Raw genomic sequence first — 19,517 nt, forward strand, 5'->3', positions numbered from 1 at the left:
AAGTGCACAATTAGTTGTGCAAGCAGCATATGCAGACTCCCAGGAGACTGCCATCGCTTTACTGACGTAGGGGACAGGATCAGAAAACGGTTAGCAAAGGGAAGGCCGAGTGGAGAGGTATGGAGATGCATGGTTTCTTCTGCCCTCAGAGCTTATCCCCTCCTCTGCCTCCAGTCAACTGCCACCTCCTTCCATTATCTTCCATTCATTACTGCCTTTAGCGCAGCCTTTTTCTAAAACAGGAGGCCATGAGAGTGGCAGGGCAGGCACTCTCCATGCCACCCCCTTAATGAGTGCCTGCCCTAGGGAAGGCTCCCAGTGACAGGTCACTCCAGGTCACAGCCATCCAAGCCCTCTGTACCTTGCTCAGCCAGAGGCTGCTCCTCAGGTGGCTTCCCCAAGTGCTGCTTTATAGAAAGTCTACTAAACATTAGGCGTTCTCGGAACACAAGACCCCACCACACCCACCCGGATCCTGGGAATGAATCTAGCAAAGGGTGGCACTGGTGGGGGGAGCAACAACTGGGAGCCCCAGCTGACAACACCCCCTCTCTCCCCAGGGAGATAGTGTCAGACAACGGCTCGGCTAGACAAGCACTCACCATGCACCCTACGTGTTTAAATAGCCAAAACAGGATGCTTCCAGCACAGTGATGGGCTCTAGCAAGAACTAAGTAAATAATTGCTGGTGATTAGTCAATCATCAAATGTCAGCCATAAATGACAGAGACCACCCCGTGATGCTGGTGATGCTGCGTTTGAAGGTACAGAGAAGAGGTTCTGTAAGAGCTGAGGAGAGGCAAGTGATAGAGACAACACTGCAACCAGCTTACAGCTCCCCCAGCCTCACACAGCACATCTCGTATATGAACACTATGTATGATGATTGTAAATCAAACCGAACTGGGATCCAATCACATTTATTAAGACAGCGATCACCATAAATAGCATCTTTAATTAGGAAGACTAGAAATTCAAGGTGAAGGCTACCCACATTTCAGAAAGCTAGGAAAAACATAACTATACCTCTGAAAATGACAAATGCTGTTGCTACAAGAACAAATAATTATTAAAACCTGTGGTTCCCCTTAATAAAGATAGCCTAACATGAAAATCTGTTATAAAAACTTCGTAACTGCCTTTCCTTAGGCGCCTATATAATCACTTCACCCAGCACTTGTCTCTTCTCAGCATCGACAGCCCCGTCCAGGTTCCTGTCCCTGGAGCTCCAACCCATGCTGCAAGCCCTAACCAGAGCGGTTTTCCGTCAGCATCACCCTGACCTTGTTCACACTGCAAATACTTACTTCCTCTCTGCAAAGCGCAAGACGCTGGATAAAACACAGGCTTGATATCAAAAACACTGAAGTGAGGCGAGGCATGAAGCACACACCCAAACAGTCTCAAACCAGAGCATTTGCCCTTAAACCAGGAAGTTGCTGTATCCAAGACTCTAGAATGTTCTCAGTAGTTTCCATGTCATTCTTCTTCTTTTTCTTCTTAAAAATATATTTTTATTGATTTCAGAGAGGAAGGGAGAGGGAGAGATAGAAACATCAATGATGAATCATTGATCGACTGCCTATAGCACACCCCATACTGGGGATCTAGCCCGCCTGGCATGTGCCTTGGCGGGAATTTGAACCATGACCTCCTGGTTCATAGGTCGATGTTCAACCACTGAGCCACACCGGCCAGGTTCATTACTCTGCTTGAAGCATTATACTGAGTTCCCTGTCTCATCCTATCTAAGTTTGCCCAGTTTTTCATTCTCCCTGATGATCTAACCCTTCCTAGCTTATCAAACCAACTATTATTTTTATTGAATAATTATGGTATCCAGATATTTATTAAATGAGTTAATTCATGTAATGTGTTATTAATAGTGGCTAGCCATGGCAAGTACTCATTTAGTGTTAGTTATTTTTAGTATTTATGGGTGGGTTGACAGAATTAGACATGACTTTCAGTTTCGTATTTTAATAATTTCAGGATTTCACATAAAAACTAAGGTAGAAACTATGTAAAGGAAGTAATAGCTTCCACCTGGGTTGCCTATTTCTATACTGAAAATTCTACAGAACAGTGTATGCTCTACTAGGATAAAGATATCGTGACTCCACTGACTTTGCTCATGACAAGACGGCCATCCCCACAGACAGTCCCATTACATGCAACCAGATCCAATTCGTAGGCGGATGAAGAATCTACAGGACATAGTCTCACTTATTCAATAATAAGCTGTACCTGCTACCCGTGTGTATGATGAATAACTGTTATCCCGTTTTACAGAAATTAAAACTAGAGCTTAAACAGATTTATGCGATTTGTTACAAGTCACACAGTCAGCAAGTGACAGAAGTGAAACACCCAGATTTCCTGACCTAGTGCTCTTTGCATCACTCGATCTCTCTTTCAACTAAAATTTCTTGAACACCTACTATGTATGGGCCAGGCTTGGAAGAACATCGGTTACTGAAGAACACCAAAAAAACCTCTCCTATCTTAGAGGTGAAATTCTAGTTTGAGGAGACAGGCAGTACCAAAATAAATACATAATGTATATAGTATATTCAGTACATACTATATGTAATATAGTGCTTTGGAGAAGAATAGAAATAGGGATAGGAAGGTCAGGGTGAGGATAAGGTGTGACAGTTTTAAATAGGGTCACTGAGATGACTTCTGAGCAAAGATCTGAAAGAAGTGAGACAGGGAGGGAACCATGTACACAGCTGGGATTCCAGGAGAGGGAAGGTCAAGTTGCTGGGCATGTTCCAAAAACAGCAAGGAGACTTAGAGGGCAGTGAGGGGAAAGCAAAGGTGATGAGGTTAGGATCGCAGTGGGTGATGAGGCAGATCAGGTAGGGCCTTATAGGACCTGGTACTGACGTTAGTATTTAAGCTGAGAAGGAAAGCAGTGAAGGGTTTTAAGCAGTTAAGTTGCACAACATGATTTATGTTGGATATTTGACAGGGCACTGAGGCTCCTGTGTGAAGCTCAGCCTATCTTGTGGTGGGGGTGGGGTGGGGTGGAGTGGGGGAGAGCAAAGGTGAAAGCTGGGAAACAGGTTAAAGGTGAAAGCCAGGGAAATGGGTCAAGAAAAGGCTGCAGTAGCACTGAGTTGGCCTCCCTATCAGTCATAGCATCATCTATCCCATTCATCCTCTCTGTTCATTAGTCACCTTTACTAATGGTCAAAACAGTCAAGATCAAACATTTCTACAAAGTACTTGGGGCATGTTCAGTTTGAGTGGAGCAACAGGAAACAGCAGCCTGCCACTAAAATTATGTGCCCACAAACTCTCTTTTGATGCACTCAAAAAAGTTCAGAGTTGCAAGCACTTGTAAGGTTACATTCATCAGTATAATTGACAAAGTAAGCACATGGTGCAAATTCAGAGAGTATTGGATTGGCCCATTGGCTTGTGCAAACAGCACTATTAACAGTGTCGCAGAGGAGCGAGGTCCACCCAGTCAACAACCATTTATTGACAACTTAGCCTGGGGGATAAAAAAGACACATAAGACTTGGTCTCTGTCCTGAAAGAGGTCACAGTCCAGCTAAAGACACAGACAAATAAACAAAAAGTAGAATCCAGTGTAAGAGAAAGGCAATGACTGAGGTATGCAGAAGGTAGAGAAGTAACATGGAGAAGGGAGTATCAGCTTGGCCCTTAGAGGATCGGGCTTCACAGAACTTTAAAGAGAGTCTAAAAGGTTAAGCAGAAGTCAACAGGCAGAGGAGGGGACTGGAGCACCCTGTCATGGGGAATGAGAAAGGTAGGGGGTGGGAAATGGAAAGTTCTGGAGTTGTAACGGTCCAGCATTGGTCCATCTGTCATTTCTAGAGGTAAACAGGGCAGGGGACAGGACAGGTGGAGCAGGGTTGCGTGCTGTGGCAAGTGATACGGGCTCCACTCTGCAGGCAATGGGGAGCCACAGAGAGTGACCCGATCCTAGTGTTTGTATGTTAGGAGGATTGCTCTGATTGCCTGTGGACTCAGGGATGGCTCAAAGGAGGACAAGAGTGGAGATAACAAGAAAGAGACCACTCAGAGGGCAGGTAAAGCTGGCAGGGCCTGAGCTACATACAGTCCAGACGGACAAGCCTTCTGCACAACAGGCCTCGAGGAGAGGAAACTGACAAGTGAAGAATCTCACAGAAAATAGTGTGGTTTAAAAAACTTTAATTCGGTAGAAAAAGTTAGTTAAACCAAAAACCCTTGAAATTACATGGAAGTGTAACACATTTTATAACAGCTGCAAGAGACTTTACAAAAAGCAACCCTGATTAATAAGCAGGGTATATTTGAATTATTTTTTAAAATAATTGTTTGAAAAGAACAATTTAAAAAATGTTTTCAAAACCCGGTAAAGACATTTCAATAGGAAAGAACACAGGCTATTCACTTCCAAAACGAAGCTCTGACAATAAGTTACTTCTTTTATCACTCTAAGACAGCAACCTTTCAACCTTCTTCAGCTCATGGCACACTCACAGATTGCTAAAAGTCTGTGGAACACCAAAAAATATATTTTTTGCCAGTCTGACAAAAAATTAGTAATTTTGATTCATTCACACCAGACAGCTGTTGTTGTGTTGGCTGTTGTCAATTTTTTATTTGACAACCTCAGGGAAAAGAGGTCAGTGCCCCTGACTAAATAGCCAGGTATTGCATGTTTTAAAAATCCTTGCAGCACACCAGCTGAAAATCACTGTTCTAAGATATTTCTACTAAGCTAAGTATGTCTAATTCTCTAAATAAATCCACAAACTTTTTAAAATACGTAAATAATGGGTAATACATAAAACATCATTTCAATAGAACTTCATCAATTTAATAAAAAAAAAATGAAATCAATTTTGCAGCAAAATATGAAAGTAAGACAACAGGGACTCCCAGCCTCAAAAGAAAAAATAATCAGGGGTGAAAAAAGGGCAGTTTCAATGAACCAGATAAAATATTAAGTGGCACTCACGGTTTCACAAATGTCAATGTCAGTAGGAAGAATGCAGGAAAACATTACATTCACTGCACGAGAATATTCTTCGTATCTCCTTTATCGAGACACTGATAAACTCCATTTACCTATTTTCCCCACGTACGCAGTGACCCTCAAAATAAATATTACTTACCTAGTTTTGCTCTCAAATTTGGGATGCTACCTTGATAATCCTTGCCAACACTTTTTAGGTTTCTTTAATGCCATGAAGAAAGTGTTCTTAATTCCCATAATTTTGAAGAGTTTTATGATCAAAAATAAGTCATGGCTATGTACACAGAAGCAGGATCTTGGCCTTGTTGCGTGTGGTCTTCCACGCCATTTTCCCCATTGTAATATCTGAAGTCATTGCTAACCCAATTGTGCACGTGGATCCTGTTTTCCACAACAATTTCATTAGGGAGGACACTGGAATGAAATTACTTTAAATATAGCCACCTTCAACAGCTGATTATCTCATGTATGGGTTCTCCATTACCATTGATACTCAGTAAGGCCATTCTGGCCATTTCTGTAGTCCATGGGAAGGGAAGGTACTGAAATCCAAATGATCCAAATTCGGTAATGTGATAAATGTACTAGTATACGACAAAGTCCAGAAGAAGAGAGTGGAATCACTGTTTAAACTGGGGCTTTGCATGTCAATTACCCGCTCTATCTGCTGACCTGCCAATACCAGAATCATCAATCACGCCTCTGCCCAAATGAACAGAGGGCTGAGAACACAACAAAACATGCTGTGCCCAAGGAGAGGATACCCCATCATTATTCCACCTCTTTTTGGTTTTATTTGACAAGAGAAGGGGAAGTGAGTGAGACAGGGGAAGCACAGAATAAATACTGTTAGTCACCAGTTTCCCTTGAAAACCTCCCACAATGTTCGTAACAAAGAAGGCGCTCATTAAACATTGTTTAAATCAACACCAACAGCCAGAAGACCATGCAAAACATGAAAATGCTTCAGATATTGTCTCTTTATCTAGACCTTCTCATTTAAGCCATTCATTTTTATCCTTGCTCATAAATACCCTGCATTTTCTCTTGAGTTCCCCCTTAAATGTCTTATCTGCTTCTCCATTGAAGTATGAACTCCATGACTTCAGAGCTATACCTCTTTGTGTCCCACACACAGTTCTCAGGAAAAATGCCTTCAATGAATAATACAAGAATTCCACATGAAGAGCTACATGCTCTCTCATCTACAACTGACTTCCACTTTTTTATTACACAGGCATCTAACAAACTAGCTCATGATGCACTAAATTTAATACTCAAGAGAATACAGACTCACACCCTTGATTTTAATGTCTCAGTCAAAACTTCACTATATTGGCCATGTCACACTATGAATGTACGAACTGATCATTGCTGTTACTCAATTCATTTTTACCTTCCTGAGCACAAATGTTAATGCAAGAGCGTTTTGAAACTTGCCAGGAGCTGGAACAAAAGAAAGCAGGGCAGTTTCAATGAACCAGATAAAATATTAAGTGGTGCTCACTGTTTGTGTCTTTCATAGAATGTCTCAATGAACCAGATAAAATATTAAGTGGCACTCACTGTCTTTCATAGAATGTCAACATCAGTAGAAAGAATGCAGGAAAACAGTGTATTCACTGCAAGATAATATCCTTCTTATCTCTTTTATGAAGACACTGAGATAAACTCCATTTAGCTATTTTTCCAACATATACCCAGTGACCCTCAAGATAAAGGTTACTTATTTATCTAGTTTTGCTCTCAAATTTGGGGTGCCACCTTGACATTATTTGCCAATATTTTTTTTTACTTGTGACTGCCTGGCTACATCAGTATTATCTTCTAGTTACTTTTGAGGCTCAGCAAAAGTAGTGTATTCAGAAAGATGCCTCTTAGTAGCATGCTATTCTTATAAAAAGTTTCCCCCCAAAGTCTCTAGAACTGTAATTTTATCTTTAGCTTCTTGAGTACAAGTGACAACATTAAACTACAAAGCTGTAAGTTTGTGTACTGGTAGAGATCCATAAGAGTAACAACTTAAACACTTTGTTGCGATGTTTCTGATGAGCAATCCAGCATGGAGAGTCACTATAAAAAGAGCTTCTTTGGTTGTAACAAAACTTGAAAGAACTGTTTTACAAAATGATTGTGCATCTTACACAACATACTACCCACACTGACAGTAGGGATTCAATGGGCTAAAGTGCAAAACAATTATGAGCAAAGCAATGTGACCTGGACACAGTGGGCAGGGAGCAGGCAAACACTCCCGCCTTGCAGCAGCTGCTGGATGGCAGGGTGGGAAGGAGAAAGATCCCATGGCTGCGGGGGTGAGAGAGGGGAGGTGGGGGACACAACACAGGGGAGACCAACTGCTGAACTGAGGTTGACTTGTTAGGCTACACTGTCCTCTCGCTGTCACTGCTTGTTGGTGCTCTATGTGGAAAGACACAAACAGTGAGTGCCACTTAATATTTTATCTAGTTCATTGAGACCGCCCTGTTGTTGTTTTCTGTCCCAGCTCATAGAAACCTGTGTAAATAAAAAAAAAAAAAAAGCTCACATAAGGTACAGGGGTTAGGGAGCAGGCTGAAAGGAAAGTGGATTCAGATGCATGTGGTCTGGGCAGATAAATGTATAAGAAAAAAGGGTGCTGCACAATTCCCATCAGATCAATAGGTCTTTAGTGCATGTTTATTTGCAACCAAATGCTAATATGGCCATTGGGCATTCTTAGCACTGACTGCCATTCCTTGCTAGAGTTTTAGCTTATTTGATGCTCCTAAGATAAAACTCCAACCTTGCATAATTTTTTATTTTAACTCTTTTGATCTGCAAGCATAAACAAATGTCATTTCTGTGTTTCTCCGAAGGAAAGAATTACATAGAATAAAGATCAACTGTTATAACATGCCTTTGAGACCACATGTCAAAGTTGGGAGTCAACTTACCTTTATAAGACAAATGTGAAAATAGAATATAACGCCATTAATTTTTATCTCTAGATTTTTAAGGATTTCCTCCAACTCCATATGTCAAAAATGATAATATTATCCATGCCTAATTATTCCTAAGACCACATAAACTCATATGCTGCACTATGCTTCCATTTATCTTCATGAGGCTACTGTGTGCCTATTACGTTGAGGGATAAAGAGCACAATCTTTTGTATTATTGCATAAACAAGTCCTCCCTTCCCTTTACAAGTCACCCCTGTTCTTTACAATGACTTCTTTATTTTTCACAAGTCAACTGTACAATATCTGCTTCGTTTCCCAACTAAAATGAACACATGCAAATTCTCAGTCTCTTTCCCATTAATGTTAACTTAGATAAAGCATCTATGATAGAAATTCCAAATCCACATGCTCACATGTATACAATCTTTAACAAAACTCTGACAGCAGTTGACTTAAAACAAAACAAGTAACATATAAATATATAAAAAAACACTAAATGTTTGGCAAAGGCCAAAAGAATCAAAACTACACCCTCCCACAACCACAGCACCACTGTATCCACCCTTCTAACATGTTTGCTTCAAACATTACAACCCATCCATTTACTGAAACCACAGCTTATGCCTGATTTAGAAAAGTAAAGTTCACGGACTTACTAAACTACACAACTCCCGACATCAGGCGCAAATGCCTGGTCTACGGCTGGCAGTTACACAGCGTCGGAAATGAAAACCTGCATTTTTAAGCTCAGGATCAGCAGACCACTGTCGACCAGCTCCTTGACCCAGTAAATATCTGACATCTTCAAAGAGCGTTAACTCGTCACCCTTGTGCCATAGCTGAACAGACAAGAACAAATGCTTAACACACATGATCCAGGAAGAAGGGCTGTGTTTGATTCTCAGTCCATGGAATATAATTACTGTACATACATAGCTTAGTTTATTCTCTCACATTTCAGCAGTTTTGTTTCCCCAAAGAAGGGACCCAGAGCAGGTCCCTGAAAGAGTCTAGAGAGTTTCTTTTGGCACGGGAAAAATGTGATCAACAGAGAAAACACAATCCCAAGGAATGTCAGGTTCCTTTGTAATAACTTAAATAGTGCTCCCCGACTGGGCTTTGCCACTGCTCCGAATCGAGAAACCATTTTAGAGCCTAACAATCCAGTCTACAGCAAGCATGCTAAGAGGAAGAACTCAAATTCTAAATATAAAATAGGGGTGTTAAGAAATACTGAAATGTTTCCTCCCCCACACCCCCCCCACACCCCCTGGGACTGGTATTTCCCCCTCACCTTAAGGGAGGCAAAACATGCTAAACCTGAAAACAGAGATCAACATTGGTCTGAAAAGGAACTTGAAAGAAATCCAAAAACTCCTTTTGGCTAAGCCCTCCGTGAGTTAATTTCCTTGATGTCACCCAACACCTGTTCAATTCAAGCGTTCCTATGATTCATCAGTCTTCTTTAAGAAGATGCTAGGGGGCTATCCATGATTCCCAACGTTTCCTCAGGGCACTGTTTCAGAAAAGAGCTCCACGTCCTGACCTCGAAGTGTTGTAAGAGCAGAAGATTCCTCCTATGATGGTGGTTTACCATTGAACTTTTCACCACGTCACATGAGCGTGCGGATCTGATGGGGGGGGGGGGGGAGTGCTGAGGACTGATAACGGCTATTTTATCCTTCTCCGAGGGGCACAATCTCAAGCTGAATCTAGCTGGAGGAGCCCGTCTATTTTAGACATGGAAACAATTGAATGACACTGAATTCCAATACAAAAACCACCCAAAACGCCTAATGAGGCCAAAGATTGTGAAGGGACATCAGTGCTAGAAACAAAGAATTCTACATGGCACACTGCAGAAAATGTTTAAATTAACGAAGAATCAAGTCACCTTTCCTGGGCTGGGCTCTGTATATCCAGTTCTCATCATCCGCCTCCACCTGCTGCCCACACACGGAGAGCTCCCCGTCACTGCGAAACAGCCTCTTTGTCTGCCTGGACAGCGAGGAGAAATTTATCCAACTCACAGCACGTGAGAGGGAGCCTGGGTTTGACTTGAGTCTGAAGGAACCTGAAGAGCCTTCCTTTTTCATCTTCTTTCACATCAAAATCCACTCTAGACAAAGGACAGCCCAGCAGACAAAAAGCTTCTTTTTTAAAAATTGGTCCGGGTCCTTTCCATAAGTCTGCTCCTTCCCACTTACTCAGACAACGGTGAGAGTCAGGCACGGACGGCTTTATGCAAAAAGATTGTGTCTCTGTCACTCAATGACAAAGAAAAGGAAAGTGAAGAGTTAAAAAAATAATTTTTTTTTTTTTTTACTCCAGCCACATTGTGCTACTTGGTTTCTAGATCAGTGATAGCCACACACCACAATAAAATTAAAATAAATTAAAAGTAAAAAAAATTTAAAAATCAAGCAGGGTGTTCATTTCAGCAACACTTGTCAGGACTTTGGGGAGAACAGAACCAAAGCACTCCGACTCTCTGCTGTGCACCTAGCATCCCAGCCTGTAATCCTACCCCCCTCCCAGGCATCTTTCCTCGCAAGGGCAGAAAGCCAGCCGCCTGTGAACTCCTCGGCTGGAGAAAGAGATTCAGCGTCAACCCAGGCGCCCGGCTTAGCGTTCACCCGCGCAGGTGACTTGGGAGAAGTCGAGTTCGGCTCACTTGTCGCAGCCCAGCGTGCAGAGTCCTGAGCCGCCCACTTGCCCTCTTTCCCAGCCAGGAGCCGCTCAGGATCCACAGGACTCCACAAACAATAAAACGGGCTGCGTGGCTGGTGCTTGGATTACAGAGTAGGCGCTCCGGTGAAAGGCGATAGGCTTTCCCCACACTGAAGGCACCTCATTGGAGCCGGGCAACCCCGCCTCCCCACAGCCAGTACTTCAGAGGCAGCTCAAACTTCTCAACTCCAGCAAAACTAGGAAATGCAAGTCTGTGCAGAAAACAGACTTCGGTGATAAAAACAGAACAACGTGCTTATTATCAGACCACGCTTCTCAGGGTGGGGTTTTGAGAAGGGGTTTTAAAAGAGTATATAGTGATAGACACATCCAGCCTTCCTAGGTGGATGTAGGAATGTCATTATCTATGGAGACGTGCTTCCAAAGAGAATAAACCTGACCCAGCTATCACTTCACTCCTGGCTGTCGGCAAGGTGAAGTGCAGCCATCCTTGCACCTGTCATGGTCTCTCCTCTCTTCCCGGGGCAGCCCGGGTGGGGCTGAGGACCCCTTCTGCTTGCCCCCTGGCAGCCCACCCCCCGGGCCACCCCTCACTCGCTCTGAATGACCTTCCTCCCGGGGAGAACCATCACCTGAGAGCCACGCTAGCAGCAATTACCTGCAGGCTCCAGTCCCCAGGCCCCACGTAAAACCTTAATGTGACATGCAAAATACCTACAGCCACAGGCTGGAAAGCATTTCATCAAGGCCAACGTAATTCCACAATTCCCAGGAGTGGTAAGAGTCCCTGCAACTTTCCATCATATATTGGCATCCCCTCTCCAAAATGTTATTCAGAGTGAAGCTAATGAGCAGCAGGTTGAGAACTGGGTCCATCTCACTTTCCTTTACTCAGAATTGAGCACATATATTAAAACTAACAAACTGCAATAGAAAAGAAACTGTGATTAAAAATTATAAAAGCAGGATTTTTAATTTATATTAAATATATTTTATGTATTAAAAAGTCTTTTATATATAAAAGTCATTTATCTACAATTAATTGAGGTTTTAAAAAAAGGGCTCTCTACAAGCTTACGGGATTATAACATTGATAGGAAAACACTGAGTGTTCCTGGGATGGAGCTCACACCACCACGGGAACCTCGACAGAGGACAGGCACTGGACTGAAGGGTGAAGCCACAGCAGTTCGGGTGATGCAGATATGGACTCAATTGAGAAGTTAAAAGGGTCCTTAAGAGATCATGTTGTTTAACCCCCTCCATTTACAGGTGGGGAAATTCAGGCCCGGAAAGGTAAGTGACAACCCAATGTCACAGAGAGGAGTCAGTAACGGAACCGGGTCATGTCAGACACCACCGGGCTGAAAGCTTCACCACTTACCGGGGACGCTAGCTGCATCACCAAGCACTCTGGACCTGCTTCCGCTAGTAAACTGGAATGATATCTCGACTTTGATCACTGGTACAATGGCAAAATGGTATAAATGATGCACAGCACCAGTGGCTAACATCGAAGTTCAAACACCCAGTGTTCTTTCTGTGTCAAGAACTGACACGGAACTTTTGAGAATCAAAATATAAAAAGCAAAAAAAAAAAAAGGACCATCATGCTAGAAAATACGTAAACATCTCAAACGCTGCTTAGCATTTCAGAGATTCATGACACCCATTCCGTAAGGATCCATGGACCCCAAACAAGAAACTCAACTGTCTCCTCCTTGATGTCTCCATTTTTAATAGAGAAATACCTGAGCTCTGAAATAAACCTTGTGCTGCTCTTTACATATGGTGAGTGCTATGGAATGCTTTCCCGGCTCAGGCTCCTCGGAGTGCGCCCACAAGCACACACAATGGCATTCAGTGGTTCTCAACCTTCCTAATGCCGCGACCCTGTAATACAGTTCCTCATGTTGTGGTGAACCTCAACCATAAAATTATTTTCGTTGCTACTTCATAACTGTAATTTTGCTACTGTTATGAATCGTAATGTAAGTATCTGCTATGCTCTATGTGTTTTCCGATGGTCGTGACCCACAGTTGAGAACTGCCATAGATGAATGGATGTCATTAGTGCCTGGTGTGCTTTCCTCCAGTACCACCTGTTCCTACACACATCTGGGAAGGAACTGAGGGGAGGGGTTGGAGGAACAGGTACTGCCAAGCAACCAGGAAGGACACCTGTCAGTTCAGGGACTAGACTCCTGACTCTCCTTCAAAGTAAGCACACACTTAGGCTGACTTCCCAACAACCTTAACAGGTTTCCTATTACTCACGAGACCTATGGGTACATTTGCACAGTAACGAGCTCATCCATGTTTCTGTTCTGTCAGGCCATGATTGTTAATATCTTTGTTTAAGGTAAAAGAAGGTCAGATAAGCTAACTACTGTTACAACGGGATCCGAGTTCCTATGTGACAAGATAGAGCATAATGGTTTAAATCAGCTTTGGAGGAAACACTGAGATTCTAACTATCCATGTTAGATATATATTGCAATTAGCTCAGAAGACCGTACCAGTAAGTGGGCCGCGTGAAAAGCTATTACATTCATTCAAACTATAATTATTTGGTAACTAAGATGAACCACACATTTTAATTACCTGGATTATCAATCCAATGACCCTGCACACCCACCCCTCCCAGCACAGGGTCGTGGCTACTTGTGCTGCGCACTTCCTGTACATTACTGCCCGTGTTCCCAATCACCCTGCAGTGGGCAATCCTGATTTTTACAATGTAATCTGTCTTTTCAAATAGCTTCAGCTGTATTCTTCAATGCGATGAAAGATCTTAATTTAACCATTTTCCCCATGAAAATCTACACTAGAGAACACGTTTCCTAGACCTTTGAAACAGGCGTGCCGAACAGATTTTTACCCCATCCCTCACTGTGCAGTGCGTTCCCACCTCCCCACTCACTGTCAGGCTGTCAAACAGACACTTCTGTTGTCATCGTCTATGCCAATAACCACTCCCTTCCGACCACGTGCCACCTCGGAGCTGCAGGCATCAGGAAGTCAGATCATCCTACTTACGCTGCACAAGCAGTGGGAGTGGAGGAGGGCTCACAGAATGAAATACATGCCTTTTGCAGCAGGGCCTTGTCGCAGCCGCCTTCTGGCCAGCACCCTTGTCCTTGCACTTACGGGATGGAAGCCCAAGGGGTGAAGTGGCTGAGGGGTCTACACCAGGTGTATGATTAAGTTCTTAGCCCTTGAGGGTGGTGAGAAGCTTACCACTGACTACTAACAAAAGGATAAGAAATGGCCCTATATTATTTCAGGAACGATTTCAGTAACACACTAAGGAAGTTAACTGTAAGAACGGGAGGCACCAGAATATATTACTAAGGGAAGTTTGAGAATCACCTTCTTTGGGAATTAATGAGTCAAATGCCCATTAATTTGGAAAAATTTATTTATGATGCTATCGCTTCTCGGCCTTTTGGCTAAGATCAAGTGTAATTTATGATGCTACCAAGAGTCACAGGGACAGACTACATTTGAAGGGTCCTCGCCAAAAGATACAATATTTAATGTTTTAATATATACCCATCCTTAAAAAAAGGCGTTTAGCTCAAATGGAAGTTTTTTATTTAATAAAAATTGTTACACATGACAGGGACAGGATTAGACAAACCCCTCAGCCCACTCAGGCATGGAACTGGTCCACCTGCCATCTGTGTAAAATGCCAGCCAGGAGTGGGAACTAATTTCAAGTGCCATCAGCTTTTTGGCCTCACAGGCCACAAATGAACACTGTGACTTTTAATTTCCTTGTGTGCCTTTTCTGCCCTGACCCTCCCCTTCAAATCTGGAAGGAGGAAGAGGAGAAACAAAACCCTGAAGTCAGAAACCAACAGAGCACAAGGCTAACACAGATAAGAGTTGGTGGGGTTGGCTGGTGTGGCTGGAGGTGGGGCCCACAGACAGAACACTTATGAACAGAGACAAAACTGGGGGGAAAAACATATAGAGGAGTGAGGAGAGCTACTCTAAATTGTGTCCTGTTCTCAGGCAGCCAGACCGGGCAGGGGCAGTGAAGTGTGCACCCTATCAGATTACCGCATGAATCACCCAGACGACCCACTGGGACCTTTAGCTACTAGGACAGGGTACAGTAGGTTGTCCAACTGTCATCTCTTATGCATAATTTAAGAGCAGATTTAAATGGAAATCTTTCTCTGGGGTAATTTGTACACATTATTTGTAACTAAAAAGGAGAAAAAGAAAATATTAACCTCAGGGCCAAGCAAACCATCTCCCACAGTACACTAAATCCTCCTTCCCCACCCACCTCCTAGCCCCTATGGAACTAAAGAGCCGGCGGACTGGAGAAAGAGGTCACAGAAGACAAAGCGCAGCCTCTTGCCTATTCAGAGAAGCGCCTATTTTCAGGGTCCCCTCACCTACCACTGTTTCAATATTAAAAAGAAAACACTGCCTTTTCACTAAGCTCTAGCTTTAAGAATCAGAAGATGCCCCTTTCCATGGAGTTAATAGGGTTGGTTCCCTAAAAGGGAAGATTAAATACAAGCATTTGTACTTATGGAGGATCACAGCTTAAGTCCCACCTTTCAGTGTCCTCATGCCTGACAAGGACCCTGCACAGATCTGGCACTCTGAGCCTTAGCCCTGTGGTTCCCATGGGATCACTTGATACGGGAGCAATATGGCAGGGCACTCCTGCTCTCCATCCCCTGGGGCGGGCGCTCTGCAGGGGGCTGAAGTCACCCGGGACAGAGCCATCACCGACAGATGCCTTGGATGGCAGAGGCGTACTGAGCATCAATAACCAAACATCCAAACTGTCCCAACCTTAATGAAATAATCCCCATCCAAAGGGTTCAGTTGAGGAAGTCACCTGAAACTGATATAAGAAGACCAAAATGAGCTCACTCTCAAACTGAAATAAAATGCCAAATTAAAAAAATATTTTAATCATGATCTCCTTTGTACTTGGTGCCTCTCCTACAGCCTCTCCAATGATCCTTATAATTATTTTTTTTCTTCTTTACTCAACCAGTCCTTTGCAAACTTTGTTATGCACATAAATCATAGACCTTCTAAAATGTAGAGTCTGACTCAGGTCTGTGGCAGGGCCTGACATTCCGAAGTCCTAAAGGGCCCGGGCGCTGCCAGGCCACAGGCCACCTTCGAGTTAGCGCAGTGCTGGACCAGCACGCTCCCGAGGACAGGCATCTCACCTTCCCACCTTCAAGTCCCTTACAGTCCCTTACACACAACATTGAACAAATGTTGGTCGAAAGACTAACCTCCTTCTTTTGATCTTAACATGTTTCTGGAAAAGGAGATACTGAGACTTTTATGGTAATCTGTTCTTTATTGCTAAATTCCAAAAGGTAAAAGTAAAATTTGTAAAATGAAAAAGTGTATATGTAGGCCAAATTAAAGAGCTAATAATAAATTCCACTATTCAGAGTTGTACTGCTTTACTTGGAGAAGGAAGAGGGTTGTTAACTGCTAGGCTGTATAATTTTTAAAATTTGTTAAATCATCTACACGGCTTCCATCTAAAAAACTCCAGAATCCAATGATCCTGCTCAGAATCTAGAACAATCAATAAACCAAAATCAGAAAAGCGGCCACATTCTCCCTGGTAATCCGCACAGTCTGGGCATTTAGTTCCCCTGTGTGAATTTAGTTTTTCTGTGGCAATGGAAAAAATGTCTTACGTTAGCTTTTCCTGGTACATGTTTAAGACAAAAATTTTCCAGTCAATCTTAAGTGACCTTCCAAAGGGTTTATTCTATTTAGCTCTCTTTACACCTATATTCACTATGGCTCTATAGAGCACACTGAATATGTCATTTTTTAACAGATATTTTATCAATTCAGCCAACTTTTATTGCACTATCATTTCATACTAAACGCATGTTAAATACTGCTGATACCTGACGAAACACAAATTGGTAGTTGCGAAGTAGTCATGGGGAAGTAAGTAAAGCATAGGAAATATAGTCACTAATATTGGTGGTTTTTTAAAGATTTTTAAAAAATTGATTTGAGAGAGAGAGAGAGAGAAACATCAATCAGCTGCCCTGATCAGGAATCAAACCTGAAACCTGGATATGTGCCCTGACCAGGAATTGAACCCTCTACTTTCTGGTGTACAGGAGGTCGCTCCAACCAACTGAATACACACACTGGCCAGGGCTAGTCAATAATGTTGTGATAACTATGTGTGGTGCCAGCTGGGGTGCTGGGACTACCAAGGGGAACATTATGTAAAATGTATGATTGTCTAACCACTAAGCTGTACACCTGAAACCGATACCAAATAAAAATTTTTAAAAACTGCTGATACCTGCAGTGATTCCATTGACCAAGACAAATCATAGATGTAAAGATATGAGTAAACAGAATTGGGCATAAAGTACTTAAAATGCATTTATTGGTAGTACCCAGTAGCCAGATTCAATGTCTCCTCAAACAATGAGAGACAGATGTAGGTAGGTAGGTAGGTAGGTAGATAGATAGAATTATTGCAATCATCCCAGGCATTCCCAGAGGTGGGAAAGTGCCCCAATAAAGGTATCAGTTTATATTTATTGATCCAGGATATCAGCCAGGCAGGCTGATACTAAAGCACAAAAGACAGGACCCTGCCCTTGAGGAGTTAAAATGTTTTAAAATATTTTATTATTATTATTTTATTCTTTTTAGAGAGGGGAGAGAAAGAGAAACATTGATGTGAGAGTGGAACATTTCATTCATTGCATAAGAGTATTTTCTTTAAAAGCTTAACAAATTTAAGCTTTCTGGAACACATGAAAACATAGCTGAACATAAAGACAGCTTTATCTTTGTGTTTTTCTCTTCAGCTCAACAGTTTTTACAGTCATGTGCATTGCCAACTGGCCAACTGACCATCATCAAAAACTCTGTCATCAAAATCTCTAAGTAGGAAGGCTACTGAGAGAAGGGAATCCAATGTGATAGTGACTACCTCCCTTTCTCTGGGCAATCACATTTGTCAGTCTTCAAGTAATAAACTCATCTTGATAAGGAGAAGTTTAGAAAACAAAGGCCTAAAAAAACACTTAGGACATTCAGAAATTTTGGGTTGAAACATCTGCTCCGCAGGGTCACAATGGATGTTCAATCCAGAGGACTTTTGTTCCTGTAATACACTGCTCCAAGCAGGATAAGCCAGCAGAAGAACCTCAAAGAAGGATGAAGGACTTCTACAAAATAAACACTAGACCCTTTCCACTGATGGCGGACTGGAGTGGGTAGACAGAGATTGGCAAGCAAAGTGAAGGCATGAGTTACAGAAGTTTCCCCTCTAATCTCCCTCCCACCCCAGCCCAGCTACTCAGTGGTCTCCCTGAGATACAGGGAGAACTAAGACAGTGCTGCCTCCAAAGGCACCCAGGTGAGCAATGCCCTGAATTCTCATTCCTTTGCTCAAACCCCTGCATCACAGACACCAGGAACTTTCTTCAGGTTGTAATAAAAACTAACTGAAAAAATGCTGACGCCAATAATCAGTAGGTTATGTTCATCCCCAGCAGCAGTAAGAGGCAGCCCTGGATCTTACAGGCCGTGAAGTAGGTGTGGCTGGTGGACACCGGAGATCCCGGGTCAGGCCAGAAGCAGGCGGTTAAAATGATGCCTGGGATTTACAGGAAGGGGATGGTGAGCTGGAGTGGGAGTCAGATTCCTCTCAGGCAAACAGTGCACTCAACACCAGAGCTGTGAGGGTGAGAACTACGCCGGCAAATCTCACCTATAAGATAAAATCCTCAAGTGACTGCACTTGGGTCAGTTGTTAGGCACATTTCCCAAAGTGATGTGAGGCAATGAATGATTCAGAGAAAAGTGTGAAATGCTGACAAATTAAAAGGGATGATTACAAAAATAGCACAGGTGTAGCTACCTCATAAGAAATGACAGTAAAAAATAAAGAAATAGAAAACTCCAAATTTCATCAAACCATACATAAACACACACACACACACACACACACACACACACACACACACATATACACACACACACACTGTGTCCAGGCATTTTCTAATGTTTACTCTGCTGATAATTTTTCTAGGGAAAAAAATTAATATAGAAGAAAAGTACCAATGCATAGCTTCATAAAACATACATTATTGGTTATAGCTGATAAGAAAATGCTTAGCTAAAAATAAGTTACATTTCAAAATAAGAAAAAATATTAATGGGGTCAAATAACCTTTCATTTATCACATGGTACAGTACAGCTTATTCAGCATGCAGCAATTATAGCAGGCTACAGCCTGCATTTACCATCAGGTCAAATGCCACTACTTAAATTACCTAAGTCACTGAAGAATTAACACGCATGCATATGTTCAACCACTGCCAGAAAAGATGCCCTCCACAAAATGAGATTGCAGTGAATCTGAAGAAAGTTCAAAATCTAATTTATCTATCTAAGGGATGGCCTCAAACCACAGTATAACTAAAGAAACCAATGGTCTAAAAAAATGTTTTGCCACCAGCCTTGTAAAGATAGAAGAGAGGGCCCTAGCCGGTTTGGCTCAGTGGATAAAGCATCAGCCTGCGGACTGAAGGGTCTCAGGTTCGATTCCGGCCAAGGCCACATACCTGGGTTGCGGGCTCGATCCCCAGTGGGGGGTGTGCAGGAGGCAGCCGATCAATGGTTCTCTCTCATCATTGATGTTTCTATCTCTCTCTCCTTCTCCCTTTCCCTCTGAAATCAATAAAGAAATATATATATATATTAAAAAAAAAAAAAAAGATAGAAGAGAGGGACGGGGACAGAGGGGATGATGGGTAAACATTTGTCAGTATCCAGAGCCAGAACTGAGCACAGACCCTGGGACACTGTAAGTCCCCAAGGTTTGATGGC

General features: G+C 42.6%; 1 protein-coding gene across 5 annotated transcripts in view; it reads right to left on the reverse strand.

Annotated features, from left to right (window-relative positions):
• Positions 1-19,517, reverse strand: part of NHSL1 (NHS like 1) — a 203,519-nt gene that overhangs the window by 111,818 nt on the left and 72,184 nt on the right. Inside the window, exon 1 of one of the 5 annotated variants that reach the window (XM_059700466.1) lies at positions 15,919-15,955. The exons of 2 other annotated variants lie outside the window; for them this stretch is intronic. In XM_059700466.1, coding sequence (XP_059556449.1) covers positions 15,919-15,940 — 22 coding nt within the window. In that variant the 5' untranslated portion in view covers positions 15,941-15,955. Of the gene's footprint in view, positions 1-9,842; positions 10,215-15,918; positions 15,956-19,517 lie in introns of those variants that run through there. 2 more of the 5 variants (XM_059700462.1, XM_059700459.1) reach the window with 2 other exon arrangements.

This window comes from Myotis daubentonii, chromosome 6 (genome assembly GCF_963259705.1).
Source record: "Myotis daubentonii chromosome 6, mMyoDau2.1, whole genome shotgun sequence".
NCBI classification, from domain to species: domain Eukaryota; kingdom Metazoa; phylum Chordata; class Mammalia; order Chiroptera; family Vespertilionidae; genus Myotis; species Myotis daubentonii.